General features: G+C 43.1%; 1 protein-coding gene across 1 annotated transcript in view; it reads right to left on the bottom strand.

The window, feature by feature from the left end:
- Positions 1 to 16,877, bottom strand: part of Pgant2 (polypeptide N-acetylgalactosaminyltransferase 2) — a 185,927-nt gene that overhangs the window by 4,383 nt on the left and 164,667 nt on the right. Inside the window, exons 4-6 of the mRNA XM_018020110.2 lie at positions 1,401 to 1,499; positions 707 to 774; positions 206 to 457 (exon numbers count right to left, since the gene is read on the bottom strand). Of these exons, the coding sequence (XP_017875599.1) occupies positions 206 to 457; positions 707 to 774; positions 1,401 to 1,499 (419 nt within the window). The remainder of the gene's footprint in view (positions 1 to 205; positions 458 to 706; positions 775 to 1,400; positions 1,500 to 16,877) is intronic.

The following is a 16,877-nucleotide window of genomic DNA, read 5'->3' on the forward strand; positions in this document are numbered from 1 at the left end:
TCTTTACACATTATTCTTTCACAATGCAGTCATTTTGACTGCTTTAGGCAACATAGGTATATACTAAGTTTCAGTCTTTCTAGTGTTAGTCAAGATTGGATTTTACTACTAAAGTGATCGAAAGATTATACTCTGGATAAATGAAATGTTACGATCAGATATTTTGAATACACATCGAAGAGAGGAAGCCATAATGTTAAAGTACCGATATATTGGAAAGTGTCCATGCTTATGACGTCAATGACGGGACACACGACCCTCGTGGGATCCTCGGCCACCCTCTCCAGCAGCGGCTCGAGCCAGTCGGCGTTGCATTCGCAATGGGAATCGAGGAACGTTAACACGGTGGCGGTGGCTGCGTCCGCGCCTCGCACCCTCGACCTCATCAAGCCCTCTCTTTTCTCGTTGCGTATCACTCGTACTTTGTGTATCCTCGATAGCTCTTCACCGTCCTCCGCTACCAGGGAAAAAAGTAGGTGAATTGTCGCGGCGTTCATCGAATACACACGCGTTGCACGTTTACGGAAAATTCAGATTCATTAAATGTTTACGTTTAATAACGAAATTTAAACGGATTTTCGAGTTACAAGAATAAATCACGATTTATTTGACAAATTCAATAGAAGAACACATAAACCGGTTTCATAAAATGAATGAAAAATCTTCCGATTAATCAAATGGATAATAATTATTTCAAATTGCTTACGATGGTCGCTGAAGTCGTCCACGAGAATAATTTCCTTGATCAGATGCTCGGGACTTCTGTTCAGCACGCTGAAACCAATGAGAAGCATGAGAAGCCGCGGCGAGGAAGAAATTAAACGATTCTAATTTCAACCGGCGTAATTCGACCACTGTAGCCTGAATCCTCTCTTAAATAAGTTTCTTTAAATAAGTTTACCGGCGGCATCCTCGAGAGGAAAAAAGAATTTCTCTCCCAACGGGGGAGTAATCTCTTTCGAGCGATGTTACCGTGGAGAAATGTTTCAATTAAGTGGCTCGTTCGCGAGGGAAATCTTTGACTGGGCGAATGCAGCGGTGCATTAAGTATCGAAAACAGCAATCTTGTATTTTAATAATCAGCGCAGTTAAGCGCGGGTCAAAGGATTTATGAGATAAATGGCAGATCCTGTAGTAGGACCGCGTGATTTATCGCTGCGCTCGGTAATAGGTACGTAAGCGTGTGGAACGGCGATTAGAAAATTCCATTGGGCGCCTCTGCAGACACGGCTCAAGGGTTCTCTCGGGTTTTCCGCGGAACTGCATCGCGTTGCACGTACACGTGAGAATTTACCCCGCGATCAACGAGGAAATATTAATCTCGTTTCGTTGAATTCCCTACTTCACGTTTACTCCAGCAATTTTTCTCTTCGTTATTTAATATCAGTTCTATTCGGTACCTTACGACGGTTCTGAGCAGCGTAGATCGAGCCTCATTATGAAAAGTGATTATCACCGATGTTGGCGGCAGATCCCTTCTCCATTGTTTCATTCGACACCTGAAACGAAGCAAACAGAAATTATGCAAATTACGATATTCAGAGTACAGTTTTAAGAAATATTTATCAATGAAATCCCAGCATGATATTCTGCGTAGAATTATAAATGAATAACAAATGTAGCAGGGAAATATATTGGAAGAGGCTTAATTAAATACGTTGCAACTCGGAATCAAGATTTCTCTAATGAGCTTGGTAGCGAAACATTAGACAGTGTATAATTGGGTCATCAACTTGCCACGACTGCGATCGATAGTCGCCCGTACTTGGTTTCTTCTCGACGTTATCTACCGTAACGTTCGTTAATATGTTTATCGGTTCATCTCAAGAGGATTCCCAACGAATACGTAAAGCGTCGCCTCGTTAATAATTAACCACTTCTCTCCGCATTATTGCCACGATCCATCCACGTCTCCCATTGTATTTATTAATGTATCATCCAATAATTTTCAAGGAACTTGCTAATATTTATCGTATTGTTCTATACTGATCCTTCATTCATTTATATATTATGTACATGTTTCTATCTCGATCCAATAATTTACCGGAGGCTGCGAGGCTTGAATTCTTCTAAATTATACGAAGAGCACGGATTTGAAGAGTTCACCGAGACCATTTATTCCCGTGTATCGACGTGAGACCCGTCCAATTCGTATTTCCCGCGGCTCACGTTTAAGACCGAGCAGAGAAAATAGGAGGAAAGGAGGACGAGGATGATTTCGGCGAAGGACGCCGACACGGATGGTACATAAACGCGGCTAGACGGCCAGAACGATCCCAATATGTCAGTCCTACTTTTCCCGGATAAACTCCCGGAACGTGTACGGAATGCGTCCACGTAGCGTGTACACCAGCAACATGCCCCGCCGCCGCGTAGGTACCATCTGTCCCGCTATTGTAAAAGTTCACTGATGAGATTATCGATCGCTGGAATTATTACTAACCGGTGGAGTGCAATCGCTTGGAAAATTTACCGCTCCGTCTATACTTTTAACCCGTTCGCCGAGAATCGGTAACAACGGCCGTTGTTTCCTTCCACCCCCGCCGGCCGTTCGTTCATCGACGGAAATTACCGAATTAAAGTCACGTCGCGAGACGGCGTTAAATTAATAACGCTGGGAACAAAGAAGCCCGGGCGAGAGTGAAAAATTACTTTGCAACGCAATAAAATCTTGCGGCGCGGTGCTTTAAGGAGGAGGATGAGGAAGAAGGCGTTTAATGCAGTGGGTGGCCCCGGGACTTTCGGCTTTCTTGTTACGGCTGCCGTTGAAATAAATTGAGAGCGGCTACATGAAAGCGTGCGTCCTCCCTCGGAATTTAATGGGACATAAGTTTCCTATTTGGCGCGGTCCGTCGTCACTCTTTTTACTCAGGAATTGCGGAGATGTCAGTAATCGATTAAGGCTCATTAGCCGTTCGTTTCGAGCAATTACCGAGCATGATCTCGGCGGGCTAGATTATATTTGCAGACAGAAATCGCAAACGAGCCTTAAAGTGGACCGGACGTGGACGGATCATCCGGACGGTTTAATTCGGAACTGCGATTCGGGCTTTGGACCCGGCGTTAAAGTGGATAACGCGCGCGAGTCCGTATCCGGCGACCCCATCGAATTCTCGTGAAACGTGTACTGTCCGCGTTTACACGGGACAATGCGCGTTCCGCCGGGCGGAACGGCGAGAGGTACACGGGGAATCGTCCCATTCGCTAAATTGACGATCCGATCGATTCACCTTCGCGTTAGTACAATTTGTTAAAGATACTTGTAAACACAGCCAGTGTTTCGCGAATTGTTATTGAATCGGTGCCAACATCTAACCGATTTTCTTTAAACATTCTATTGATTCAATTTTTTAAAAGCATTTTCGAGTTCGTCTCGAATTTATGAACGAAAATATGAAAATTGCAACTTTAGTAAAAGCTTCGTTAAAATTCGAAACGTTTCTGTAATTCTGTGAAAGGGTCAGAAATTTTTTAAAGTAACGCTTGAAAAAAAAATATGTGAAATATTGAGCGCCTAAATAATTCGGCGTGGAAAGGCGTGGATGGGGGAAAAAAGAAGGCACGACACGAAGACCGGGGGAGGACGGAATGAAGGAGAATAAAGCGAATTCGGGGACGATGTATAAATTCGAGCGCGTGCACCGAGCGGATTGCACGGGACTGTCCGCGATCCGGGCGAGTTTCGAATTAATCCCCGCGCGTCCGATCTCGCATCGAAATGCAATCGTGGACACGGCCAAGTGGTTACAACGGGTCAACGAGGCGCGGGAGAACCGGAGTTATCCGTATGACATGGAAAATAAATTTGCAGATAAAAGCCAGATGAGTTTCCCATCCGCAAAATGCAATTGTCTTATATCCCCTTGTGAGTTAATAGCTGCACGCGACGATTACTGTGCAGCTCATTGTTACTTTCAGCGTTTCTATTTAGAACAAATATTTTACGCGTTCGAAGTACGATATTTAATTTATTATTATTAAAAAGTGTTTTTCGTATTATCCAATCGTTGGCTTGTTTCCTAGAGGATATACTCGATCCTCTCTCATTAATTCGTACGCTGTCCGGTGTGACCGTTTCGAAAACGCGCTCGTTGCGATCGACACCAAATCCTGGCTAAGCGGATTTTTCCGAAACGCAGCCGTGTGCTCGGCACGTTGACGAAAACTCGCGTTCGGAGTTAAAAAATAACTCCCAGCCCAGGAGAGAGAGAAAGACATTTTAATACGCACGGCTTCAGCGTATTAGCACGCGCCGTGTTTTTGACAACGACGAAAGCCACAGTGAAAAAAAGATACGACAAAGAATCGTGAAGTGCGTTAAAACGACCTCTTTTATTAAATTCAGAATAACTACTCGACTGTCTGATTCAAGAAAGTGCTATTAGCTTGTTCAATTCTGTGCTCCCCGTGAATTGATTTAGACGCCGGGGTTTAGAGAGTTCTAGGATGTTGTCAATTTTAACGCTACACGACGTGTATTAAATTCTCTACCTCTAAACATCCTCAAACACACGATCTGTTCGCTGCGGGAAGTCTACAAACTCCGATTCGCGGCACGCTGTTCGCCCCGTAGAAGACAGTCTGAGTATACACTGACTCGCACTACTTGCGTGATGTACGCGCGGCTAAATCTCGGCCAGCCCGGCTCTGTGTTTGCCCTCTCCCGTTCAAAAGTCTCTCAACAAAGAAAGATAAGCTTGTAAATAGCGTAAATAAAGTTTGACTTTGTTGCTAACCGATAACAATTAATAACTAACTCGTTTCTTTGTATGTTAGGAATGTTGCGCTTTGAAAAACGATCGTACGACATCCAGGAACGAGTTCGTAGCACTCACGCTCCTCTCTTCTTACCAGAAATTCTATTTACCGTTTGAGCTTCACTAGAGACTCGCTCGTTTCGCGAAATTCCCGAGGTATAAAACAATTTCTCTCCTCTCGTCCGTCCTCTAAAAATTCTGATTTCCACAGACGCGGGTATTACGTTTCACGAGATTTGGATCAAAGCGGCACGAAGGGATACTCCTTATTGTACATTCCATTGTTTCGTGTAGTTTCTGGGAAACTTCGGTTTCAATGGAGCATTATCTGTCCGGGGTAGGAAAAGTTCGATATCTCGCCGGATTGTCTATATCCACGGCTGAAAGGGAGAAAGAATTTCAGCGAGCACAATGGTTCTTTCGAAGGAAACGAAATAATACCAGCATCGTCTCGCGCCCGCGTCGCGTTCCCCCGATCGTAGGTAGAAGGGATGGAAAGATTATTGCGCCCCGATTGCCCCCGAACTTTCTGCGACGATTCTCGCGGCAGTCAATCCGATTAATTAATTGTAATTTCGACCGAGCAGTTCATTTAATTCGAACGTAGCTTTGACCGATAGTTAATTAATTAGCCACGCGCCCGAGTTTTCGACCCGGTTCGATAAGAGGCTTTATTTAACTAATTAGGAAACACTTCGATCGGTTAGCTCGATTGCTAATTGAATAAACAAGGACGATCGTTCTCGGTTTCGATCAGCGATTTCTTTCACGAAATTTGATGGAACGTGAAGAATGATTTGTTACAGACGCGTACCCCTCATTACATCGTCCATTTATTTGAAAACCGTCGGCGTACGCACCTGCCCAACGGTACAAAGAATAGGCATCGATCAGCGGTGGTAATTTCCCAATTCCCATTTCCATTCCCGGCGAAATTCAACGTTATCAGGGTCAATCGCGATACGTAACGCACATTATCAATCGTTCCGCTCGGAAACGGTCCAATAAATCCGATTAATCGCGTGATACCTGATCCCTGTTAACGAGCCTCGTGCCTTTTTCCGCTTTTTACTGTATCTATCACCGGAAATGCTACGCCCGATATCACTCGCGTATTATATAACAATCGTTGCTTCGTTTCAGTGCTAAGCGGATGTTCTCGCATCGATGTTCTACGTCCATACATGAACTCGTAGTCTGATATGAAATTATCTGTAATTATTTCTATTCTGGATATATAAACTATTTCTGCTTTCTGTTTCTTATTTCAAGATAAAATTCAGTTTATAATGTGAATTATAGATTATAATATATTTATTAGAAATTATTTTATTTTTATATTGGGTTGGGGAATAAGTTCGTAGCGTTTTTACCGAAGACTTTTATTTAAACAAAAAACAATAATTATATCAATAAGTTAATCAATTATAGAATCGTTTTATGATCGCAGTTCATTTTTTCCGCCAATTCACGACTGGTTTGGCGACCGTTCTCCTTCAAAAGTGATTTGAGACGTTCTTCATCGAATTCAGAAGGCCTTCCGCTGCGGGACGTGTCATCGACGTTAAAGTCGCCATTTTTTAACTTTGCAAACCATTTCCGTGCTGTAGACTCGCCTATGACACCTTCTCCATACACGTCGCAAATGTCCCGGGCTGCTTCGGCAGCTTTTTGACCTCGATGAAAAGCAAAGAAGAGCAGGTGTCGAAAATGTTGATTTTTGCCTCCTGGGTATTCCATTTCTAAGCCTCAAAACTAATAAAAAATTAAATAACTCAAAAATACAATTAACATAGTTTTGTAGAGCAGAAAGAGTTCTATCGAATGAATACTTACCCGTTGCCAAACAGCAAACAAATCGTTGTAAAATAAAAGAAATTGTAAAAACGCTATGATCTTATTCCCCAACCTAATAATAATGATCAGTAGATTGTGGATTATTGAAGGTTTAATAACCCTAAATATAATCTAAAGAATCGAAACCCATTAAACGATCATTGATGAGAAAATGAGACTATTTTCCTCTTCTCTTTTAATAATTGACAGGAATCGATTACAAGTAACGGGATGAAGTCTAGGAACGATTAGCGTGGTGCGGTTACGAGAAAACAAGGCCGGTAATACTCGAATCCGGGTCAAATTTCCAGGGGATTGGAATCGATGTCTTCTTAATAACGACTACGGCAGGATCGTACGACAACAATACTGAAACAGCTCGATACCGTGACCGACATCGTTCCACTTCCGATGATTATTTCTCGTCGCACGACTCCGATCAAAATTCCTCTTCATTCGCTGCTACGTTATAACTATTCTCCAAGTGGAACGTGAACGAATCCCAAAACGAGTGGCAGGAAGATACAAAAACTTAGTATTCACGAATAACATGGATATAAAAATAATGCCATGAAATAATACTTTTATTAATTCCTTGCTGTATTACTTAATTCGAACCTTGTGGATTCTCAGACCGTTTTTTATGCTTATAGAAAACTTTGCATATTCTCGTTGGCCACGAGATTATGTCCATGACTCGTGATATCCACATTTGGCATGAAATTATGATCACAAGTTTGACTCATAATATTCACGTTTAATACAAAATACTGACCACAAGTCAGACTAGTTAAAATACGGCAAGGGGTTGATAATATCATAAAAAATGTCGAAAACATACGAATGCCTCTACTCATTATAAAATTTCGTTAACGTTGTTTTAATTTATAATATCGTTTTTGATTTCTGAATTTTTTCAAGCGCGTGACTTTTTTTTAAGTCGGAAACCCTCAATGTTTTACATTAGTTCTCGAAGGTTCCCATCGATTCCGTGGTCCTTCTCGCGCCGCATTGGCCGGTTCTCCGCGGAGTAAGAGCATGGCAGGTGCTTTAGCCCCCGGGCAGCGGTAAATTTCCCGGATTTTATCGGCGAAAATTTAGAGACACCATAAAACCGCGCGTCGAACGAAGACGCATGTTTATGTGTATGGATATCTCCGGATATCCCCGTGCATTGCGACGCCGCTACGGCCTGAAATATGCGAACACCGCTATTGTCGTTAGCTGAAGATTTTATGACGTATAAAACCGTGGAGGAAAAAAACTGGATTATTGCTTGCCTGCGAAGGCGTCTCTTTATTGCTGTGATACGTGTTCATCGTTTCACCGTAAAAAAATCTGACAATTTATTATTACCGAGCAGATTTTGTACAGAAACTGACCTTTAAAATACGAGTTTGCATGTAAACGTGAAAGAATTAATATATTATAAAGAAATGTACAGGGTGTCCCGGGAAAAAAGTGCTAGAGCTGAAAAGTGGTGATTCTGAAGTGATTCCTTCGAACTTGTGTCCCGGGAAAAAAATGCTAAAGCTGAAAAGTGGTGATTCTGAAGTGATTCCTTACAACTTCGTGAAAATAAATGGTACAGCAATCTTGCAATTAATTTAAAGATTGAACTGTACTTTTATATGACTTGTATATAAAAGTTGGAACATAAAATACGACACTGTCTATATTCTGTACGTGCGAAACTAGTTCAACGCCAGATGCAATTAAGACATCGTCTGGACACTGAGAAATCAATCGAGGAAGGTTGATCCTGAATCTGAGGAAGTTTCTCTACTATGGGAAACCAATTCACTTAGTCGTTATCAAAAATTCATCACCGGGTATCGATCTTTCCGCGGTCTTGGCCCAGTGAAAAGCCGCGGATCGATTCGAGGTCCGCCGAATTCGGAGGCGACCAGAGCGTGACTGACGGAACACGCTAGGGATCCGACGCATCGGGCTGTCTTAATTAATTTCCCCTTTGCGCCGTGCACCGTCGAGCGGTTCGAACGAAGAGAACATTGGCTGCACGGCTATCCCAATTTACATCGGTCAGCATAATCATTTTATACCGAGGTCCTGATTACGTTAAAATCACGATAAGAGTACCGAACTGAGATTCGTAACAGCAGTAATTTAATAACCTTAATGCAGTCCTCTGCATTAATCATTTCATCTTTTAAGAGATGAATCTTTCAAGTCTCTTTCATTATTCGAAACCTCTCGTGTAATTCAACTATTTACCTTATCAATGTTTTATATACACAGTTCGTATCGACTCTGTGGCCTAGAACATCGTGCAATACATTTTATTATTGCAGACCTCAATACGATATGTTATTAGGTCCCGGGCAGGTCGTATTTCACAAATTCCCAATTTCCATTAAATCGCTGACATAATCGATTCCCTTTGCGCGTTAACCAGGACAGAATGTATCGGTAACCGGTACCCCGATGAAGCAATAATCGACTCATAGCCGGCATGGGGATGACGGAGGATGGAAACGGAAACCGGCGCACCGATCCTATCGATCCGAAAGACAACGCAATTTTCGAGGGCACAGCGTGAAACAGTCTCGACGGGCATTGTACTCGAGCCCGATGACTAATTAACGAGCAGGGGTGTTCGGTTAATGAACCCGCGTCGACCTCGCCCTCGAATTGCAACGCGAGTCGTCCCATCCTTGGGCTGTCCATTCCGACTCTCAGGAATCATTATTCAAGCCCTCTTTCCTTCCGGGGCGAAGGATCCGTCAAGTGGTAGCCGGGGGCCCGGTGTTATTCGAGTGGACAACGAAAGGAAGGAAGAAGCCCGGGTGAGAAATGGCAGCGGCGGCGGCGGCGGCGGCGGCGGCGGTGGGATGTTAACTGTAGGAACGCCGGGTGAAAGGGAACGAGAAATGACAGAAATAGATGGATCTTTATTACGCGGCGCGAGGTATTGTGTGTGCCGCAGCTTAACCGCGATGAAAGTAAATCGAGGATGCCACGGTATCGAAGCCGTGGATGAAAATGGATGAAAGCGGCGCGGAACAGCGGTGGATCAGTGAGGCGAGATGGATGAAACGTTCACGAGAAAGTGAAACAGCTTGTCTCTTATATGATGCTGGTTCATGGAACTGATTATGGCTTGTCTTATTACAATCGAACAATAGTCTCTGCATTAACATCAGATCTACCAAGGGGGATCAAAATGTTTCGCATTTCTTACAATCATTATTCATTTTCAGTACATTGTGTTTTCTAAACTATGCAAATAACTAATTCTGTAAATTTTGATCCTCCATGGAACGTAGATTAAAAGCGTAATTGTTTCGAAAATTATTATTATTATCATTAACAGTTTATTATTCAATTTTCACTTTGTACATTTTATTTTTGAATCATCTGATTTGTCTTAGGAATTCTCACCCTCGGATTAACCCTCTTTAACACTAGAAAGACTGAAACTTANTAGTAAATGTTAACAATAAAAAAAATTTACTTCGCTAGGGAAAAAAAATAATTTATGCATTATTATTTGTACATTTGCCCAAAAGCAGTCTAAATGACTTCCTTGGGCAATCTAGTGTTAAAATAATTCATCGCGTTTGCATATTTTTTTTTTTGCAATTGTGTTAATAAAGCGAACGGGTCGACAGATGTACTAGGCACACACTTAGGGTAAACAGCAACGCGAGGGACTTGCAAGTTGCTAGTTCCCCGAGTGCTAGTTCGGCAATTTGCATAACATCGCGAATATATAGAAGGTAATCCTGGCTTCATAACTTCGCCCTTAAACTGTGCCGTTTATCGCCTAACGCAACAACGAGATAAGACAGTTTGCCCGAACGATGTGGACGTTGATGAGAAAATAATTCCAGCTTAGTCGTGGTTCTGCGCTTTTAATTCGTTCGAACAAGTCGTAGGATGCATTTGATTTAACCGGCGCACCGTAGATCGGCCCGCGTGTCATTTTCGTCGAGGAGGTAAATATAATTGCGCTGTTGACAAAAGACTGGAAGAGGAGTACATATTCCTGCCATGAATATTTCGTGACAAAAGCGATCGGTAGACAAAAACCGCGGAGAGAAACGCGGTGGTATGCGTGGTATCGGCATCGCTTCCGGTCTCCCTTTATGCATCCCTGCGGCCGCGCCGAGTCTTTTGTCCGTCCGCTTATTATTTTCCTAGCCGGGCGACATTAAAAATGAACAGAACGGCAACGACGTTAATTAATTTTCAAGCGCAATTATAACATTAATTGTGTTGATTCGATGACAATGAACTATCTCGCGTTCGTTGTTAATATCGCAATACCCCCGAGTACACTGACTATAATATGAACGAGAGTACACATTAAATACATATAATATGTCGATCCTCTCACTTCCAAGAATCTTCAAGAATTAATAACTGCACTGAGTTTCACTGTAAAAACGAGTTATTTATTATGTACAATTATTTACATAATTTACACTGTTATACACTATTACCTGTAAAAACGAGAAACGACATTAAAAGCTATTATTTCCCGAAGATTTATATAATATTCTATAATTTGCAACACACGTGGCTTTTTCTCTCTTAACTATCTCGGTCCGTTATATTCTTCCCCAGACCTGTGCAATACCTCCACCTCTAATTCAAAATAAGTTTTAAGAGGAATACGATGAATTTCCATAAGTTGTATCGTATTTCTTTTACATACAATACCAAGTCCTCAGCGATAATTATTATCATGAGAGTATATCTCGTATTCTCTTTGACATTGTTTTACTAGTAGAAACGGGCGAGGATCGATGGGTCTGCTTTTGCATGTATAAACAAAGGAATCCGTTGGAAGCGGGAGAAGTAAAAAGGGTTGGATAAGAAAAAAAAACCTCGTCGTTCTGTGCTCCTATCCCGGAAATAATGCGTCTATAACTTATGCTCTCCGAACGGCGATTCGCATTCATGACGGGTTATCGCCGAAATCGGCCTCTTCTTTCACCGCTTTTTCAACCGCCTTCCATCTATTCTTCGCGTATGCATACAACGTGAATCAAAAGCGAATTTCACAGCTGCGATCAGAATCGAAGCATAGCGATTGCACATTAATGTGAAGAATAATTCGAACAATGAAAATAATCTGTTCTATTATTAGAAAGATATTAAATATAGTTTCAAGTTTTTCTTTCTGATTTCTACGAAATTGGTAAAAAATATTTTATAAGTAAATATAAACAACGAAGTTTGCCTTTGAATGAAAATGTTCACGACAGAGCGTACTATATGGGAGAGGAAAAAGCGATTTCCGCCTAGCGCCATCGTCGACGTGTCGCTTTTTTTTTCCCAGCTTTCGCCAGCCGGATTCAAATTGGGAAAAAAAAAAGAGAGAGAGCCAAAAATAGTTCGATTACGTCGCGGACTAGGAATGCGGATCGAAAGCCGGTCCGGGAATATATACCGCGTCGAATTCATCTGGATTCCGGGGGAAATGTCCGGGATTCGAGTGTCAGAGATTTAATCTCGCCACTGTTCGGTAAACGACCTTGTCAGGAATGCCGTAAAACCGCCTGGCCTGGCTTGAAACGGAAGATCCACGGTCACCTGACCAACGCAATCCACGTCAGTGACGAATATACGAATAAATCAAACTTAATATTCTTTAATAAACCAGTCGCTGGTCCAGATAAATCTAGATCAAACATATTAACGAATCAATCGTCGATTTGTTCCGTAATACAATCTCTACTGTTGCACTTAACTGCGCAGTTTTCCAACAGAACTCGAATTAGCAGGGGATCAAATTAATTAGGTCGAACTAGGGGCAGAGGCAAACGTCGTTTCGCGTTGTCAGCGTCGCGACCGATTGCGGTCTCGCTTAGGACGTGACCGGGAACGTTTCATACGTGGGACGGCCCTTGTTCACGGGGCACCGGCCCCAGGTGGCAAACATTTGAGTTGGCAATGCCGCGGCCGGCCGCCGGGGGCAGGTCAGGGACTTCTGTTTGCACGGAACAATCTGCTCCGGCCCGTTTTATCGCGAACGGCCGCCCGGCAAGATAGACCCTGGTGGGGCTACGAGTTTTGCGCGAAACAAGCGCACACCCTCTTGGGCGAGGTTCAATATTTGACGCTCGTGGATAAACGTGGTACAATGCACGTGAAACGAAAGAATAACGCGGAAACGTTAAGAAAATGTTTAACCGATTCGAGTAAATAAAGATAAAACAATGTTTTATGCCCGGCGTCAAATCTTTCCTTTATACAGTGCGTACGAATTAAATGTGCAAAATATTCATGGATTTGCAATATTAAATGATCACTCATGTTTTTACATATGTATTTCGTTAGATGAAAGTTATGTTGGTTGCCACGCGAGTGGCTCTTCTCTGTTTGTTTTTCTTCCGTGTATGAAACCCCGACAGAATCGTATTATGCAAAGATTAATTTACGACTGTTTCTAACGCGAATTGTCGCGAGCAATGGAAACAGCACCGTGGCAAAATTGTACACTGCGTTCACTTAATCGAGCCAGCGGCGATTACGCAAAGGGCAGTGTATCTCTAGTCTCCGGGCCGGCGATATATGGTGAACGTTCCAGGTGTGCGCCGGCCGCGATAATGCGTGGAGGCTCCAAATTAGACAGGGGTGCGATCCAATTTGTTTCGTAACCGGGTCCGCGCAACTACAGGCCGGCGGCACGGACCAGTAGAACAGGGGATTGAATCGCGTGCAATTTCGCGAATTCGAGCGTGGCCTGTGAATCCGGCTTAACGAGATTATCGGTCCGGTACAAATTCCCGGTGTCCGATAGAGAGAAACGGACGCGGTGTAAAACGGTTCCCGTCTGGAAAAAACGGAATTTTCGATTTCCTAGCCGGAACCGGCCGATTAGGAGCTCGGCCCGATGCTCCGCGGGACATAATCGTCGACGGGCGAGCGCGTAGGAACGTCGGCAATGCGCGCGAGCCCTCGACGAAATCGTTTCCCTCTCCGATTTGCATAATTTAACCGAGCCCACGCGGTGCCACAGGCACGAATACCATTGCATGCGTGCGTGCGTGCGTGCGTGCGTGAGCACGCGGGGAACCGCGCGTGCACGCTTGAATTATGGGCCGGCGCGGAATTTACGGGACCGAGGACGTGCGCGATTCGTGATTAACGCGAGGGACTCTTGGTTACTTCTCGCGGTGGAGAAAGTTTTTCTTCTACTACAGTTTTTCGTTGGCATTCTTTTCGCGACGGGGAACTCCCGGAGGGAATAGAAAACGGCCGAGGGACGATCGCAGGGTTAGAGTTATCGTTGGTGTAAATCAAACGACGCAATAAAAGTTTGGTGGTAAATCTCGAGGCCGAGGGGGAATGGGTGTGGAAAGGATTCTTGAAATTTAGGGACCCGACTGGAATCTGAATTAGAGAGGAGATCTAGAAAAGAACTAGAAGATATTGTTCTTTCAGTCAGGAAGCACGAATTGAAATATGAAAACAAGAAATAATCACGTGTAATCGATTTTCACTGCGTCGCTTTATAATTAATTACATTAAATTGTAGTCAAGAATCTCAGTTCTGTAATCTCACTTATTTTTCCTTCAATTTCGTTCCACTTTAAATTTACTCCCTACTCTGAATCGCTAAAAATAAATCCCGACCTCGCGTGAAATCTGTCAGATTCGAAGAGTAGGGACCGAACGATTTCCAAGCCCGGGGCCACCCTGACGCTTCAATCCGAAGCTGCTGATTTCCATTTGCAAGCATTACAAGGATAACACCCGGAAATCGAAGAGTATCCTTGAAATAAAGTCGAGAAGACGGTCGATTCGGTTCTCCCCACTCCTCATTTCTTACCCTCTCGGTGGGCGCTGGAGGTGCTATAACGCTGGGGAGAATCGCATCTGCTTAAGTCTCGCCAGAGCTTTTTCTATTTTCCCTCTGTAATTCGGGCCAGGATGCGAGACGCCGCGCCGTCAGGAATTTAAAATCTAATTTCGCGCGAGTTTTTAGAGGACCACGCGCCATGCCCCTTCTGGGCTCTTCGACGTCTCCGCATGTAATTTCTCGCAAGCTGCCGCAATTGCCTTTCCTCTCTACGACGTCATAGTACTCCTCAGACAATATGATTTCTCCTCTCTACGCTGCACGCCTCCTTACCTTGAGCCCTCATTACAATATTAAGAAGCATAAGTAGTGCCACAACGTTTGTGGCTCGTACAATGTGCGAGTAAAAGTCATCTTCGTTCTCATATCTGCTTAGGGAAATGTACTAAATTATTCATGATCCAACAATTCTACTTGAAAGTAGATATAAATGCTAAAAAATAAATGTAACATTGTTTCATCAGTTCTTATGAAATCCGTGAACCTCGTCTAGTAAAGGGTAAATTGCAATCGCCAGAAGCGTAGAAGAAGCAATGAATGGCGCGGAGAAAGGGGGCTGTGACCAAAAAACGTTTGGAACGAGGAAGAGATTGGGTCACGTACCGAGATCGAAATGAACGAGCCTCCGCAAGGAACGGATGCGTGAGAACCAGATACGTAAGTATATAACAAGAAAAAACTTTCCCCGTGGTTCCTCTACTGGTCTCTCTTAATTGGTCCTCACGGACTGCTCGCAATTACGATGAGCCGTGAGACGCGAGCGAACCAGCGAACCTGATCGATTAACATGGACTTTCTCCACGGTCTGCTGCTCGTTACTCACGATGAATCATACCAGAGGCGAAAGGAGAAACAAATTTATTGGAGATGATCTCGGCGAGAAGAAAATGCTTTTGCAATAAACAATTTTATNGCATAGAACCTTTCTTGTAGAGGACGACGAGATCTATAATTTCTGTATAAAAGTTGTCCTCTAGCATTAATAGTTTACGAGTTATTGACGAAAAACGAAAAAACAGTTTTTTGCAAATTACTCGTAAACTATTGAAGCTAGCGAAGAATTTTTACATGGAAATTGTAGATCTCGTCGTCCTCTACAAAAAAAGTCTCATGCAATTTTCTCGTAGGTCCAACGGTTTGGGAGTTATTGGCAAAAAACGAAAATTTCGCAAAATCTGAAGGGGTACCCCTTGAAAAATCTCGAAAAAATCGAAAAATTTTTTTTGGTCGAAATTTCGATCAATGCTTTGAATAAAAGTTGTAGGTACTATTATTACCTGCAAAAAAGGTCGTATACCAGTTTCTTCTATCTCGAATACTTCAGGACTAATCGATTAGTCTAGACTAATTATATAGTTCGTTCATCGCCAATCATTCATTAACGAGTGGAGTTAAAAGAAAATTGCATAATTTTTTTATTATATCTGACAATTTTTGTCTGAAAAAATCCTACACAGAGTAAAAATTGCAGACATTCTCATGCGACACAAAGTCCCATAAGGCTGCCACTTCCCACTACTCTCTCCTCGGTAACCCACGTAAGAAAACGGAATTAACGATTCGACGAGAATAATTGCATTTACAAATATGCATTATTATTTTCCTTCCTCTAAGAACAAACGAGACAGCCAGTAGTCCGTATTTATCTGACGCGGTTAGGATACGATGCCGGAAGTAGGTAAACTCAGAGCAATTGAGTTAGCAGTGGTACACGGTCGACAAAGAATAACCAGGGCTCGTTACGGCGAAATGACAGGCGGCGGGTGGAAAAACAGGCGAGGTGTCCGCGAAAGGAACGAAAGGGTGGACGTAGAGCCAGGGCAGCTGCGCGCGTTTCACGTATTCACACGGGGACGAAAAACGCGGTCGAGCCGCGCAACCGGGGGACAGACAGGGGAACCGGGTCGCCCGGAACTTTTTGATTTTAAAAGCGGTTTATGTATTATTCAGTGGAAAACTAAAACTGTCCCGCGCTTTCTGGATTAGCCGCGGCCAGTTTCGGCCTCTGTTACCGTAGCGCTTCGCGGGAGTCAGTAAAACGTGCGCCGCGTGCGTTCTACGTGGAGACAATTAATTGCCGCTAACTGCCCTCGCGATTTTTACCAACGTTACTCGCTAGTTAACTCAAAAGCTTCCGGTCTGAAATTTTCATTTAGTGAAATTCTATATTTACTGTTTAGACGTGGAAAACTAAATTTTATATGAGAATCAAAGAAATCATAAGGAGTCGTATTAGTTTCTTAACCCCTTGACATACAATGACGAGTTTGACTCGTCATTTATTCCATTTAATTTGTATGTCAAGGGGTTAATTAACACTAGATTGCCCAAGGAAGTCATTTTGTCTGCTTTTGGAGCAAATGTACAAATAATAATGCATAAATTATTTTTTTTCCCTAGCGAAGTAAATTTTTTTTTTGTTAACATTTACTAATGACTTGTTATATGAC

The sequence above is a fragment of the Ceratina calcarata genome, unplaced genomic scaffold (assembly GCF_001652005.2).
Source record: "Ceratina calcarata isolate Rehan_Ccalc_2016 unplaced genomic scaffold, ASM165200v1 scaffold216, whole genome shotgun sequence".
Classification (NCBI taxonomy): Eukaryota; Metazoa; Arthropoda; class Insecta; order Hymenoptera; family Apidae; genus Ceratina; species Ceratina calcarata.